The 15,189-nt window shown below is 43.9% G+C and overlaps 2 protein-coding genes across 3 annotated transcripts in view; both read left to right on the top strand.

The window, feature by feature from the left end:
• The window catches only part of ADGRG2 (adhesion G protein-coupled receptor G2), a 69,126-nt gene extending 60,868 nt beyond the window's left edge, over positions 1 to 8,258 (top strand). Inside the window, exons 25-27 of the mRNA XM_023737255.1 lie at positions 3,495 to 3,596; positions 4,738 to 4,890; positions 8,074 to 8,258. Of these exons, the coding sequence (XP_023593023.1) occupies positions 3,495 to 3,596; positions 4,738 to 4,890; positions 8,074 to 8,258 (440 nt within the window). The remainder of the gene's footprint in view (positions 1 to 3,494; positions 3,597 to 4,737; positions 4,891 to 8,073) is intronic.
• Positions 8,259 to 12,454: 4,196 nt separating this feature from the next.
• PHKA2 (phosphorylase kinase regulatory subunit alpha 2) overlaps positions 12,455 to 15,189 on the top strand; it is a 77,681-nt gene continuing 74,946 nt past the window's right edge. The window contains exons 1-2 of one of the 2 annotated variants that reach the window (XM_023737253.1): positions 12,455 to 13,536; positions 14,838 to 15,040. In XM_023737253.1, the coding sequence (XP_023593021.1) occupies positions 14,963 to 15,040 (78 nt within the window). In that variant the 5' untranslated portion in view covers positions 12,455 to 13,536; positions 14,838 to 14,962. Of the gene's footprint in view, positions 13,537 to 14,663; positions 15,041 to 15,189 lie in introns of those variants that run through there. The other variant, XM_023737254.1, reaches the window with a different exon arrangement.

The raw sequence follows: 15,189 nt of genomic DNA, 5'->3' as shown, positions 1-15,189 counted from the left end.
AGGTCTTTTTCCCACAGAGCCCCTGGGTGGGTTCGAACCACCAACCTTTTGGTTAGCAGCCCAGTGCTTTACCATCGTGCCACCAGGGCTCTTTATAAAGGAATATATTGCTACTAAAGTATCTGCAAAGTAGCTTATTTAGTCGTTTTAGGTATATTCGTTGAAAAACAGGTTTATCTATGAGAAAAGGTGCTTTGAGGTCTTTGAAAGAAAGGTGTTCGCTAAATTCAAGAAGTGGTGCTTTTTTCTTAGTATTCTTCATTATCTCAGCACAGAGAACATATTGACGGGAACCTGCCAGGAACTTTCTGAGCGAGCCAATTACACTTCCTTCACTTGGTGCTTTACTTTTTTTCCTTTTTTTTTTTAACTTTTACTGAAGTAGAGCATGTGCACAGAAAAGTGTACATGCCATAGATGTCCCTGTGGGGGTGCACCACTCTGACCTCCTAAGTCTGTGTTTGATTTGGAGACAGTGATGAATGTGAAGTTAGTAGACTTGGGGTCAGCTCTGACTCATGGCGTCCCCATGTACAACAGAGTGAAAAGTTGACCGGTCCTGCACCATCTTCACCGTCACTGGTATGCCCGAGTCCATTGTTGTGGCCACTGTGTCCTTGGAGTTCCTTCCAACCTGGGGGGCTCATCTTCCAGCACTATATCGGGCAATATTCTGTTGTAATCCATTGGGTTTTTAGACATAGATTGCCAGGCCTTTCTTCCTAGTCTACTTTAGTCTGGAAGCTCTGCCGAAACCTCTCCACCATGGGTAACCCTGCTGGTATTTGAAGTACTGGCGGCATAGCTTCCAGCATCACAGCAACACGCAAGCCACCATAGTACACAAACTGACAGCCGGCTGGTGGGGCAGCAGCCTTCTTGCCCTGTGGTTAATTCTGAGAAGTTGCTGGGCTGGGACCTCTGTGCATTGATTGACTTTTACTTCAGAGAATTCCATTTGTTAATGAAGCCCAGCTGCAGAAACATCATCGTGGTATTCTTTAGGAAAGCACATTACCAATTCTTATAGGTCAGTGTTATCAAAGGCTGGCCAACTGTGATGAAGTTTTAATGGCAGTGCGTTGACATTAAAAGCTGAGCAGGCTAATAAGTTTACATTATAACGACAACAATTCACTGGCCCTTGGTTTCCTTTTATTTCACTTCCCCTGTTGGGGTGCCTTTTAATTGTGCCCTCTGCTTTTTCTCATTTTCTCTTCCTGTTGCGTTTTGCTCCTGTAGTAGCGTCTTGTAGTTTTTATCAGGCAATAGATCCGTTTGCTGGTTTTCAAAGCAGGCCCAACTGGAGAGGAAATTCCAATGCATAATTTGGCCACCGGTTCTTACTTTATTTGGAGGAGGCCAGGTAGTATGCTTGTGGTTATATACACTTGTTAGTTTTTAAGCTACAACATACCGGTTCACGAATTGGTATACCCAGGTGTCATAGCACTGTCCCCTAGTACTAAAAGGAAAACCAGGAAAAGGAGCAAATCACTTTTTAGGATTTTAAGAAAAGGTTTAGGGTGCCAGCAGTGTTGTTGTGTACTGCCAAGTTGATTCCAACTCATAACGACCCCATAGGACAGACTAGAACTGCCCTATAGGGTTTCCAAGGCTGTAATCTTTATGGGAGCAGATCGCCAGGTCTTTTCTCACGCAGAGTGGCTGGTGGGTTCGAACTGCTGACCTTTTGGTTAGCAGCCGAGTGCTTACCCATTGTGCCAGCAGGGCTTCTTGTGCCAACAATAGTGTGGAAAAAGTAATAGACACTTTAAAAGTATGCTCAGAATCAGACTAATCATAGACATGAAAACAACATACCTACCCTGAAAGATTTAATGTGCAAACTGAACCTGCCTCTTTCTTCATTTCCCTCCAATTTATTGTTCTAACTACCTCCTCAGAAAAATCTTCTCATTAGAATGTGAATACAGAGAAGGAACTTATTCTTTCATCTATAAAAGGACTAATGCCTAATTCATAAGGCTTTTGGGTTGATTAAAGAAGAAATCCTCAATGAGATGGGTTGACATAATTGTCGCAACAATGGACTCAAACATGTTGTTGTTAGGTGCCATCGAGTTGATTTTGACTCATAGTGACCCTATGTGCCAGAGCAGAACTGCCCCATAGAGTTTTCTTGGCTGTAATCTTTACGGAACTAGATCACGAGGCCTTTCTCCTGCGGAGCTGCTGGATGGGTTCGAACCACCAACCTTTTGGTTAGCAGCTAAGCGCTTAACCGTTTATGCCACCAGGGCTCCTTGGACTCACATATACCAAAGATCATGAAGATAGCACAAGATGGGGCAACATTTCGTTCTGTTGTATATATAAGTTCTCCGTGAATCAGACCTGACTCAAGGGAAACTAATAACAACATGGATAGGTTCTGATTCGTGAATGGCGTATCCTCATTTTGAGCTCTCTCATACATGCTGTTCCTCCCTTAATGCCACCAGGGGCAGCCTTCTAGGGTGGCAAATGAACACAGGTGTGCAGTAGTCAAGCTATCAGTCTCTGAGGTGGGCTCATGCACCCACCCCCCGATAGCAAGCCTTATATTTTAAAATGCAGATTTAAAGTTAGATGTGTTGGGGATTGTAAAGAGAGAGAACTCAGAATCCATCTGTTCGTTGAACAAATACTTATTGGCAGAAGCCTGGGGGAGTGGCACAGATGGGGCTATGTAAGGAGCCCTGTGCTGCAGAGCTGAGGACAGAGGTGGGTGGCAGGTGGAGCACCAGGGCCCTCTTCGAGCCTTTAGTGTTGCTCTGTATTTGCCAGGATGCCAGTGGAGAATTTCTGTGTGGTAGAGGGAGGCAGGGGGCATACGAGGAAATGATGGAGTGGCCTAGACCAGAGCGAGTAAGGCTCAAACAAGGGACATGGCAGTTGACTGGACAGGAGGTGAGGGGTGTGAGGTGACTGAGGAGATGCCATTTGACAGAACTTGGAGATGGAGAGGGAGGAACCTAAGTCTGCCCTGGACTCCTGGGTGGATGGAAGGCTTGTACTTCCACGACAGGAATGCAGGCCAAGGACAGGATGTGACAGGGGAGCCGGTGAGTTTAATTTTGGAAATGTGATGTTAGTCTATCTTACAAAGAGAGTACCCCTGGGATGCCCTTCCATGGTAAGCTTTGCCACAACTTTAGATGTTTTATTGAATTAACAGGAGCCACTGGGTGGTGCAAAGGGTTAATGCACTCAGCTGCTGTCCGAAAGTTTGGAGATTTGAGTCCACCCAGAGGCACCTCAGAAGAAAGGCCTGGCGATCTACTTCTGAAAAATCAGCCATTGGAAACCCTGTGGAGCACAGTTCTACTCTGACACACATGGGGTCACCATGCATCAAAATGGTTTATTCAATTTGCAAGATTTCACTTGGCCCACAGCTGCCAAAGAATTTCTTTTGTGTAAAGTAAGCTCATGGGCATCCAGGTCTTCGTTTGGAATTCATCGTGTTATGTTTTTGTTTTTTCCCTTAGGGTTTTTCATATTCATCTTTTACTGTGTAGCAAAAGAGAATGTCAGGAAGCAGTGGAGGCGGTATCTTTGTTGTGGAAAGTTACGGCTGGCTGAAAATTCTGGTAAAGATTTACCTTACTTTTCGCCTTCCTCTTAAATCTTGAGGTAAAGATTGTGTAAGTTAAGATCCCAAGCAGTCACTGCCAAAGGGTCATCCAATCCAGAAATCTGTGAACGGCACCTGCTCAACAGAAAAGATTGGTTTTGAACATTTCTTAAAAACCTAGTGAACTAAAAAGTAATTACATTCATATCTGGGAATTTAGGGAGCAATAGAATTAGTGGGTTGGCTGCCTCTTGCATGAAGCAACAGTGAAATTTTTAGACTTAATGTCCTTTTGACTCATGCTTTTCATTTACCCAAAGTAATTTTGAAAATTTACCTTTATAATTTTTTAAGCCTGGACTCAACCTTTTCTCCACAGGTCCTGGTTGTCAGTTGCTTAGTTTGTTAATGGGCCGGACTTTTTATATAAGCTTTAGCATAAATTTGGTTATTTTGAAGTTATTTTCACATACGCCTTATTGTAACGAATAGCTCATTTTTAAGAAAATAGGAAAAATGAAGTAATATTTGAAAAGCTTGAATTCCTTTTGCATCAATAAAAAACCAGTTGCTTCTGAGTTGATTCAGACTCATGGTGACTCTGTGTGTGTCAGAGTAGAACTGTGCTCCTCAGGGTTTTCAAGGGTTGATTTTCTGAGGCGCTTCTGGGTGGACTCGAACCTCCAACCTTTCAGTTAGCAGCCAACCGTGGTAACCATTTGTACCACCCAGGGACTCCTTTCCATCAGTACCACCCATGGATACCACCTTTGCAGTATCTGGGGGAACACAGTGGTTGGCACTCAGAAAATAACAGTGCACAGAGAGTTCAGTCATTTCCATGGATTTAAGAACCATCAGTGATTTGTGTTCTGGGGAAGACAGTCAGTGCTTCTGAATGACTACCTAATTCAATGAATTTTTGTAGACACAATCAAACTAGCTTGGCCTTTAGTTCCCGAAGAATATAGGTGACTTTTAACCAGGTAGTCATTTAAAGGACAAGCGTATATCACCTTAAAGTAAAATACATTTTATCACACCAGCCTGTGAAATGTGTGAGAAAGTAGTTGCTAGAACTTGTTACACTGATCTGCCTCTTGCATTTGAGCTTCAACATACCGCCCTGTTTTTCTGTAATGCTTATTCTGCTGTAGACTGGAGTAAAACTGCTACTAATGGTTTAAAGAAGCAGACTGTAAACCAAGGAGTGTCCAGCTCTTCAAATTCCTTGCAGTCAAACAGTAACTCCACTAACTCCACCACACTCCTAGTGAATAATGATTGCTCAGTGCATGTAGACGGGAATGGTACGTATGTCTCAATATAGTATTTCTCAAACTAGTGTTTGTTTTTGTTTTTGTTTTTCATAGTTTTCTCCTTGAATGGCATTTTTGCTAAGCAAAGTGAAGCAAATGGAAGATGAATGGATCAAAATGTGGTTCCCTTCTAAAAGAGAAAGTTTAATAATCCAAATGAATTAATTCATTTTAGAGCAAATACCAGAACAACTCTGTCTCTATTTTTTAAGATTTCCTTTTTCACAATGGGGTGTGATGATGATCTAAAAGTTTTAATGTTGCTAGTCGTCATGGAAGTCTTGTTCAAAGGCTTCAGTACTGTGCTGTTTCTGTGAGGGCAGTACCTAACGTAGTCAATGAGACGAGATCGGTTTGTATTGCATATGTCGTCATGTACATTTTTGACCCTTTGAAGCCTTCGTATTTGTTGCTTGTCATGTTGGTTAATTGTTTCCCTCACTGTGGCTGCATGGTGACAGTGCCCAGATCCCCACGAATATACCAGATACCACAAGATGACTTGTGAGCAGTGTTGGTAGCCATATAGGTCACCAACATGTACAGGTGACCGCTGAGCCTCCTTTGCTCTAATTCTGACATTTCTAGTGGAAACTTTCATTACACTTTTTCTTTCCTCAAACTGGGCTGTGTATTACTCATGAAAGCTTTATCTTATCTCCCTCTACCTTTTGCTTTTTAATGTATCTTTTGCATTTTTATAAAAACGTCAGTTCTGCTCGTATACTTTCCCCTTCTCTGGAGAATACGATCCTATTTGCCTTTATTCATTGTTTTAGGATAGTAGCGCTGTTTATGACTAGTTCAAATAAAGTTTATGAGAAGGTTCGTACATCTACCAAATAGTTTTCTAATTGCCCAAAGATGGGAGGTCCTGCTGGTTTGTATAGACTTGTAAAATGTAATAGGATTCTGCTAAAGCAGGCTTTCTCAACCTCAGCACTGCGGGCGTTTGGTCTGGATAATTCTCTGTTGTGAGGGTCCGTCCTGTGCATTGTAAGATATTTAGCAATATCCCTGGCCTTTACCCACTAGATGCCAATAGTACTCCCCCCCACCAGGTATGACAACAAAAACTGTCTCCAGACACTACCAAATGTCCCCTGGGGGGTAAAATTGCCCCTTGGTGAGAACTACTGTCCTAAAAGATGACAAGCAGCGCCACATGGCCTTATATCTTTACTGTAGATACCAGAGGGAAAGCTCTGGGCTCTGCGTCAAAAGCTTCTATCAGGAATGACTACCGTGTTTTTATGCAAATAACGTGCCTTCTGTGTTTGTTTGCCAACCGAACGCTCCCCCCCCCCCACCGCAGGTATTTTACAGCAACATGTAAAAAAAATTGGCATAGTAGTGCTTACCAAAAAATCTCATGGGGGGGATGGTGTGATTGGCAAACAAATGTAGAAGGCGCACGTTATTTGTGTAAAAATATGGTAAATGTAGGTAATCAGAGTTGAAGTGGTGGGAATCCAGGCTGGTTAAGAAGCTGGCATGAGAAAACCAAACCAAACCAAACTCGCTGCTGTCAAGTGGATTCCGACTCATAGCAACCCTATAGGACACAGTAGAACTGCCCCATAGGGTTTCCAAGGAGCGTCTGGTGGATTCGAACTGCCGACCTTTTGGTTAGCAGCCATTGCTCTTAACCACTGTGCCACCAGGGCATGAGAAAGCAGTTCAAAATAGAGAAATCAGAGGAGCAGGGTGGGTCATCAAGAATTAGGAAGCCTACTGGCTTGGATAGAAGTGCTTGGAGCTCTTAATCCATTAACCAGATTTTTTCAGATTCTAGAAAGAGCTCAGAGATGAAGCCTCACTTGCCTGGCCTTATGAATGTATTGTCATCCTTCCAGGAATAGGATTTGATGGAAGCAGCACATTTTGACAAGGCTGTTTGACAAGACTGATTTGACACAGCTATTTTTGATGCCTGACAGCAAGCTTGGGGTGCATTTTAAGGCCACCAAAATGGCCAAATATTTAATATGCATGTCAGGTGGACATCCCTAACTCCCTGGTCCCCATTGGGATGGCTGAGGGATGGAATAGGGTGGTGATACCTATCACCCATGTGACTTAGCAATTTCCAAAAAGAAGCTGAAAGTTTAACGGTTTATGATGACAGGTCAAACTCTATATAAATGTCCTGAAGCCAAAATGACCAAATCAGGGCAGCTGCCTCAGAAAATCACAGGCCCTGTTTCAGCTGTGTCAGAAACATCCCATGTTGATTCCATCACTTCTGAGCTGGGTAACCTTGGGCAAAGCACTTAACTTCTGAAACCTCCATTTCATCATCTGTGAAATGGGGACAATAATAGTACCCACCCCATAGGGTTATAAGTGAGATAATACTTACAGCATTCTTAACACTGTTATTATTATTATTATGTCATGAACTAACAAACGGGCTGCTTATTCAGCTTTCTATCTTATTTCCCAGTGGTATAATGGTCAAAAGGATGACAGTAGGTAGCTGAAGACAGCTGTAGCTGTGTTCCCCTGCTATTCAGGGCCTGCTTGGGATAAAGGAGGCATAGCTCCAATGCACAATTGCCCTAGAAAGCCCAGTTCCTCCCTGGCCCTCTCTTACGTTGGAATTGGTGGTTTCCTCTTGGGAATCATTCATGTCCTGATGTAGTCAGAGGGGCTGGTTTAGTCTAGGAAAGAGATGATTTCTTCCTGCCTTGACTGTCGTAGCTGGTCTCTCTAGGTTTCTCTAGTACAAAGTTTCCATTTTATAGGAATCTCAGAGAACCAAGAACCTTGTAAGGGTACATGTGAGAACCTGTGTTAACCTTAACCTTTTGGGAAACCACAATATTACATTAGGCTATACTGCACATTTGCTACTCCTTGAAGTCAATCTATGCCCAACTGGAGTTAGGAAATGGACTTTAAAAATTCACTACATCGCCTTCCTAAATATGTCATCCGTTTCATAAAAACCAAAACAAAAACTGCCATAGCGAACCAGTTTCTGAATCAATCTCCAATTTGTTTGGCTTATTTTAAGAGCCCTCAGGGAAGGAATGAAAAGTAAATAAAGTATGACAGTCTATCGTAGAAATTTTTAAACCAGGCATATGAATAAAGTGGTGTTCGAGTTTAGTTCTTTTTTATGTTTCCTGTGAATACTTCATGCTACTGCTTTAGCTTCTCCTTTTACAGGGAATGCTTCTACGGAGAGGAACGGCGTTTCTTTCAGCGTTCAGAATGGAGACGTGTGCCTTCATGAGTTCTCTGGAAAACAGCACGTGTTTAATGAGAAAGAAGACTCGTGCAACGGGAAAAGCCGTATCGCATTCAGAAGGACTTCAAAACGGGGAAGCTTACACTTTATTGAGCAAATGTGATTCCTTTTTCTAAAATCAAAGCATGATGCTTGACAGTGTGAAAATGTCCATTTTTACCTTTTACGCACTGTGAGATGTACGAAAACCAATTTGTTTTATACTCAGCAACCTCGGGAGGGGCATACGTTCATTGAGGGCAGTGGTTCCTGTGGGAAGGGAAAGCCAAGGCATTATATTTGCAGTGTGGTGCCTTATCCTTTGTTTTAAAAGACTGGTTTTAAACAACACACTGAGAATAAGATTTATGTAAAAAAAAGTTAGTCAGTTGCTGGCCACATTTTTAAAGAGGTTAAGTTCCCTCTGATAACGTCCTATAAAGCAACCCTTGGCTTCAGCCTGTTGGTGAGTTTAGTTGTGCATGCTCCTGTTGTATATAAGCTCAAGTCTAGTGACCTACATGTCAACAATCTTACTTCTCCCTTTTTTATATTTATTTTCTACTGTGTAAATTTATTCTTTTGTAGAATTCTGGTTATGTTGTTTTATGTAATGTGATAACTCGGAAAATCTTTGCTGGTTCAGTGAATTCTAAAGCTCTATTTGGAGATGATATGGGATGTGAAATACAGCAACTTCACTGAAATTTAAAGAAAAAAGAACCATGCCGGCCAGATAGAATGTCAGCAGACAGTGCCACAATGAGCTGTACAGTGAATGTCTTTGGGAGAGTTAGAAAAAGGCACCCCTACTGGGAGGACACAGCCCCACGGGCTGGTGGCTTGGCAAACGGTGGGGCCAAATTTTAGCCCACTCACCCGGTTAGCTGTGCATCCTTGTGCAGGGTACAACCTGTACAACTGTCTGCGGCGCCCAATACCAATATCCAGCCCCAACCTCATCCCTAATTATCAGATGATGGAATCTGCACCAAGATGTTTAGCTTAATACCTTAGCCACAGAGAGGGATGGAACTGTAATCTAGACCGGATGTCAGGAAAATTGTGACTGTGGAAGAGATACATACACTGCCACTTCTCAAATCCCCGGAGCCTTTCAGAAGAGGGGAGTAGAGTAGGATTACTTTTTAAAAAGGATCTATATTAGGAAAAAAATCATATTGCCGTTCTTTAAAAGTAAGGCAACTACATGGTACTTTGTTAACGCCTGCTACGCTGTTGATTGTTAATGCCTGCTACACTTGGGCCTAGCCAGAGCTAGAATTATTTTTTTTCAAACAAGTCTGGAAGAGTGTAGAGTGACAACGGGGAGCAGCTACTGGGGACAGCGAACTATCCTGCATTGCTATGGTTTCTTGTTATATCAAACCTTGACTGCTCCTAGTTATATAGGGTCTATTTTGCTTCCCACCTACAGCTTCTTGAGCACTGCCTCAGTATGTCCTCATTAGGAACATTTCAAAACCCTTTAGGTCTTTCACTAAGGTTCCCTTGCATATATTTCAAGTGAACGTTGTATCCCAGGCTAATCATAGTAATAATGGAATACATTTCTGTGAGTGCTGATTTGCCTTTGCAATCTTTCTTCTTGGATTTATTTAATTGTCTTGTATTTATATGGTAAAATCGACAAAAAAAATGTTACAGTCGACAAAAAATGTTACAATCGACCAAATAAATTTGTAGTTAAGTACGTTTAATAACTTTCACAAAGACAAAATGTTTGCAGTCTGTTTCTCGGGCAGCGTGGCACGGGTGAGGTGGTAAAGGCGTGCCTGATTAAGACCAACACAACAGTCATATCGCATGGGAAACAGCAGGCACACTTTGAAATTAGAGCAAAAGTTGTTATGCCTCATGAGACCAGTTTCTGAGTCCTCTTCTCCATTTTCCCATTATTCTTTCAAGAGGATTCCTTTAACACATGTTGTCATTGGCCTACATAAGCCCCGGATTCTGATTCTCCACATTCCTGCTTCCTCAGCATCAAACAGGAGGATTTCAAGATGGCGAAGACGGGATTTGGGGTTTCTGAGGAGCTAGTTAGCATGTAGGAGCCACAAAGGGAGAAGCTGGCCTCATCCCTGTAAGCAGCCTCTGAGCAGTCTGTCCTTCCAAGATCCTCAGTTGCTGCAAAGAAGGTGGTGAGATACTCAGGATTTGGGGTGTGAGACCTCTCAGGAACTAATCTCCTGAGGCAGGTTATGTAACTAAAGTGTACATAAAAAGATGCACAATATCTCATGTTCTTTAGATCCTTCCTCCCTTTTTGCCTATTGTGTATTTTCTTTCTTTAAAATTTATTTTGTTGTTGTTGAGTATATACACAGCAAAACATACACTAGTTCAACTGTTTCTACATCTACAGCTCAGTGAAATTGATTACGTTCAAGTTGTGCAGCCATTCTCACCCTCCTTTTCTGAGTTGTTCCTCCCCTATTAATATAAACTCACTGCCCCATAAGGTTCCTGTCTAATCTTTCAAGTTGCTGTTGTCACTTTGATCCTATATAGATAGTTCTCAAAAGAGCATAATGCTCAAGGCAGACATTTTTTACTAGTTAAGCTAAACTATTGTTTGGTTTTAAGAAGACTTCAGGGGATATTTTTGGTCTCAGGGCAATAGTTCCAGGGGTTCATCCAGCCTTCATGGCTCCAGAAAGTCTGCAGTCCATGAGAATTTGAAGTTCTGTTCTGCATTTTCCCCCTTTTGATCAGGATTCTAATATAGAATCTTTGATCAAAATGTTTAGTAATGGTTATGTCTGGGCTTTAAGCCAAACTCTCTTGTCAGTAGCTCTGTTTTTTACTTTAGAAAGATAAGGGGCAGGGCAGAGAGAATAGAATGTTCCTGAGAAGTATCCTCCTTTGGGTTTAAAAGTGGTCCAACGATCTGAGCTTCTAGTATAAGGAGACAGAGGTGGTGCCGATACTAGAAAGCAAAGAATGTCAGAGCAGTGGCCAGTATTTGAAGAAGCATTTCCTCCGAACATTGGAGAAGTTTGCCCCCAAAACACACTGCAGTCATTAACCCCACAAAGGAACTCTGTTAACTCTAGTGAGCAGCATCATGATTATTGTCATTCAGAGCAGTGAAATAGTTTCATTTGGGATACTGGGTTGTATCTAATGAGGTTACCCAGGAAGCAGGTCAGTTTGCTGAAGGCTGTTTCCACGAAGAGCTCATTTACCAAATGACCAATTCTCCAAATGGACTTATTTGGTGTCATTTTGTTTCCATAACAGTATGCTAAGGTCTGTTCAGTTTGTCTCTGCCTCAGCTTCTCACTGCTGCAATTTGGAGTCTGAAGGGGCATGTTCTTGTTGTGTGCCGTGGAGTCAATTCCAACTCATAGCGACCCAACAGGACAGAGTAGAACTGACCCAGAAGAACATAATCTTGAATGTGAAGAATTCTTATCAGTATATTCTTTCGTTTTTCCTCTTCAGTCTCCAGGTTTACAGCATCGACAAATTGGGGCAGACAAATTGAATATATTCTTCAATAATATATTAAATATATTCCATAAATATATTCTTCACCATGAAGAAATCTTAGTATATATTTGCATCTCTGTCACACACATAAACACATATATATGTTATTATGATATTCCCCAGTGTTTTCTCTCTTTACCTCAGTCTCAAACTAGCTATAGGAAGCTGGAACAGAGACAAATTCAACATTCCTTAAAATATTATGATGAAAAACAAAATTATATCCTATCAACTAAAATTGTTATAGAAATAACTAAATTTGGCAAGTTGGCAATTTTCAGCAAATCAATTTAGAATTGACCCTCTCCTCTGAGTCAAAAGGTGGACTGCTTTTCTTTAGAGTCAAAGACCTGAGCCCTCAAGAGAAACTTGTTGGTTTCCATTGGGACGGTGATGTGTAGCCTGGGCAGAAGCCCTGTGACATGACAATGGGCACACCCTCTGGTAGAAGTCAGACAAGTCATATATGGTAGCACCCCAGGGCCCACTGCTAGGTTTTCATCTATACGAAGATCAGAATTGGCTTCAGATACAAATAATAACATACCCTGTCCATACCCTATCTGATCCTTGACAAATATTTAAGAAATGACTTGAAGACAGATTTCTGTTGGGTAATAACAAGAGAAAGTCTTCATGGGTAAGAGGGACAAGATACGGAGGTTTTGTATCTCAGGGACATGAGGCTACTAAGATATGAGACTGATTCTTATATAGCACAGCTTCCTAGTCCAAAATGAATCACTGACATTGGGAACTTAAAAGCTAAAAAGAAATAGCCTGCCTTCTTGATTTGCATTATATTTTATTACGGAATTTCAAGCTTATTGAAACACAGCTTATATGACAATGTTCATTAATGCATAGACCAAAGCCTAAGAATGTAGACTGGCTATACACCAAAAGAGGGGTGTGTGTGTGTGTAGTAGAATTGACAAAGAATGAGATCAAGAAACTGAAAATGTTTCTATGCTGGATGGAAATGCTAGGTAATGAGCAAAAGTTACCAGATATTTCCACTACGGCTGCAAAATGAATGGACTCCTGAAGAAACACCCAATCGAACAAAAACAGTAAAAAAAGAACCCATGATCCCAGCTTTTAAATGCAGAAGACTACAGGAGAATTCTAGTAAGAGTATATATCCTGACTCTGAAAAGAGATTTAATGGTAACTTAATGTCTAGTTTTATTTACTCCTGTTGTTGCCTTCCGGTTGATTCTGACTCATGGTGACCCCTTGTGTGCAGAGTAGAACTGCTCCATAGGGTTCTCAAGGCTGTGCCCTTTCAGAAGCAGATCACCACGTCTGTCTTCCGAGTCACCTCTGGATGGGTTCCGTTCAACTAGCAGTCGAGCGCTTAACTGTTTGTGCCACTCAGGGACTCCTTATTTACTCCTAGGCCATAGCAAACTCTGTATGGGGGCACATAACATGGATTGCTGCATAATTCAAGAACAATAGTAAGAAGACAAAAAGTATGTCACCTGATGAGTTTGGTGTTTTAGTTGAGTGATGGAGTAAAGCCACAGATTCATGTTCTGGAATATCTAACATGAGTGTGGTTAAGGACCAAACATAAGGAAACCCAGCTGAGCAAGACTGATTGTCATTCATACATTCAGCCAACATTAATTGAGCTCCAACTACATGCTCAACACTGTACCAGACAGGATAGGACAAAATCTGTTCCAATGAGGAACTTACAACCCAGTTAGAAAAACATGTCTCATTCATGTATGAAAACATAAATAACAATATGAGGCAATACATTATTGCCAAATGATGCAAACAGCTATGGTTTACTAGGTACTTCCCTACCGGCCAGTCATGCTGCTAAGTGCTTTATATTATCCTCTTGATCTTCATAGCCTCCCTATGAGGTAAGTGCTATTATTATCCCCATTTTACAGACAAGAACATTGAAGTTCAAAGAGCTAAAACAGCATGCTGAAGATCACACAACTTGTAAATGGCAGAACTGGCATTTGAACTTAATTTGGTCTGACTCCAAGTCCTAAACTCTTACTAAAGAAATTGCTGTGGGAATTCAAAGACTGGGGAAGGTTAATAGGAGAGAGAAGCGGAGCTGGCCCTTAAAGGAAAGATAGGGCTCAGACAGGCAAGGAGAAAGAGCCTACTGGGTAAATACACGGAGACTAGCAAAGGGCTTGCAGAAATGACTGCATTAGCCTAGCTGTCCAGTGTAGTTCATATGGGTGTTAGATTTGGGTGGGCAATGAATACAGGGCCGAGGATTTTGAATTGTAGGTAATTAGCTGCCACCAGAAACTGTAAAGCATTTTAAGTTTTAGGAGTATCGGGTTGTGCCTGGTGCAGGGAGCGGCGCGCATGCGGCTGGGGACAGCTCGGGAACCCTGCCCCCGCCGCCCTCTTACCCTTCCCGGCTGGGCCTCACTACTAGGTTTCCTTCGGCGGCGGGGGCGAGCCCAGGGGCAAGGCTACGATCCTGGCCCACGGAGAGGCGCCCAGTGGGTCGTCGTGGGCGGCCCGTTTCTCAGGTTTCTGGTGGGCTTGGAGGCCCGCCCCGGGCTGTTCCCACCAGCCACACTCTTCCCTTCCCCCTCCAGCGGCGACTCTTCACGCCCTCAGTGGGTTCGCGGCTGGGGCGGAGCTGTGAAGCCCGAGTGGCGTACAGCGGGGGCGGGGCCGCAGCAGGCCGTCTCCTTCTCCTTCCCGCTCCGGCCTAGCTGGGCGGATTGCGCTCCGCGCGGGGCGGGCCCACGGCGCCCAGGTGACCGCGGTGGGCGGGCCTGTTTCTCCCGCCTCGGATAGGGTTGACTGCCGGCGGGTAAGGAAAGGAGCGTGGAGGGGTAGCTTCGTGCCCCTGAGGCTGGACTCCGTGGGTTCCGCCGGGGCGGGGGCGGGCTGTGAACTGACCGGGGTGGAACGCCCCGGTGGCCAGGCCTGTGTCTCCCGCCTCGGGGAGGGGTGGTGGCTGCCCCGGGGCCTTCTCAGACCGCCCCAAGACACAAGAGGCTTGGCGGAGGCGTTCTCCCCGCATGCCTGGAACCCGGGCCCTGCAGGCGCGGGAGTGTGGAGGCCTGGCCTAGGCGGGGCCGCCCGCACGCCAGCCCCGGTGTCCGCCCCCGCGCCTCCCCGCCGTGCGAAACTCTGGTTGGCTAGCTTTGCATCACACTCTGGTTCTGTCATTTCAAAAAAGTCTCGACCTCTTCGGCCCCCAACCCGAGAGCCGCCCTAGGCTGTGCGTGTCTGGGAACCAGGTCCGCTCGGGCGTCTCCGCTCAGCGCAGCAGGTCGGGCGCCCCCGCCCCGGAGCATCGGGAATATGCGGAGCAGGAGCAATTCCGGGGTCCGCCTGGACGGGTACGCGCGGCTGGTGCAGCAAACCATCCTTTGTTATCAGGTAAGGAGGGACCACCTCGAGGAAACGCCCAGAACTAGCCTTTTCTGTCACTCAGTCCCTTCCCCAGGCCTCCGTCCACGCTCCTGACTTGTGATCTTGCAGTCAAGAGGTTTCCTCTTTAAATCCAGTCCTTGCTGGCCGGTGATTAC

Source organism: Trichechus manatus, unplaced genomic scaffold (genome assembly GCF_000243295.1).
Source record: "Trichechus manatus latirostris isolate Lorelei unplaced genomic scaffold, TriManLat1.0 scaffold00100, whole genome shotgun sequence".
Taxonomy (NCBI): Eukaryota; Metazoa; Chordata; class Mammalia; order Sirenia; family Trichechidae; genus Trichechus; species Trichechus manatus.
Note: the sequence above shows the minus strand (reverse complement) of the source record. Positions and strands in the feature narration are given on the sequence as shown.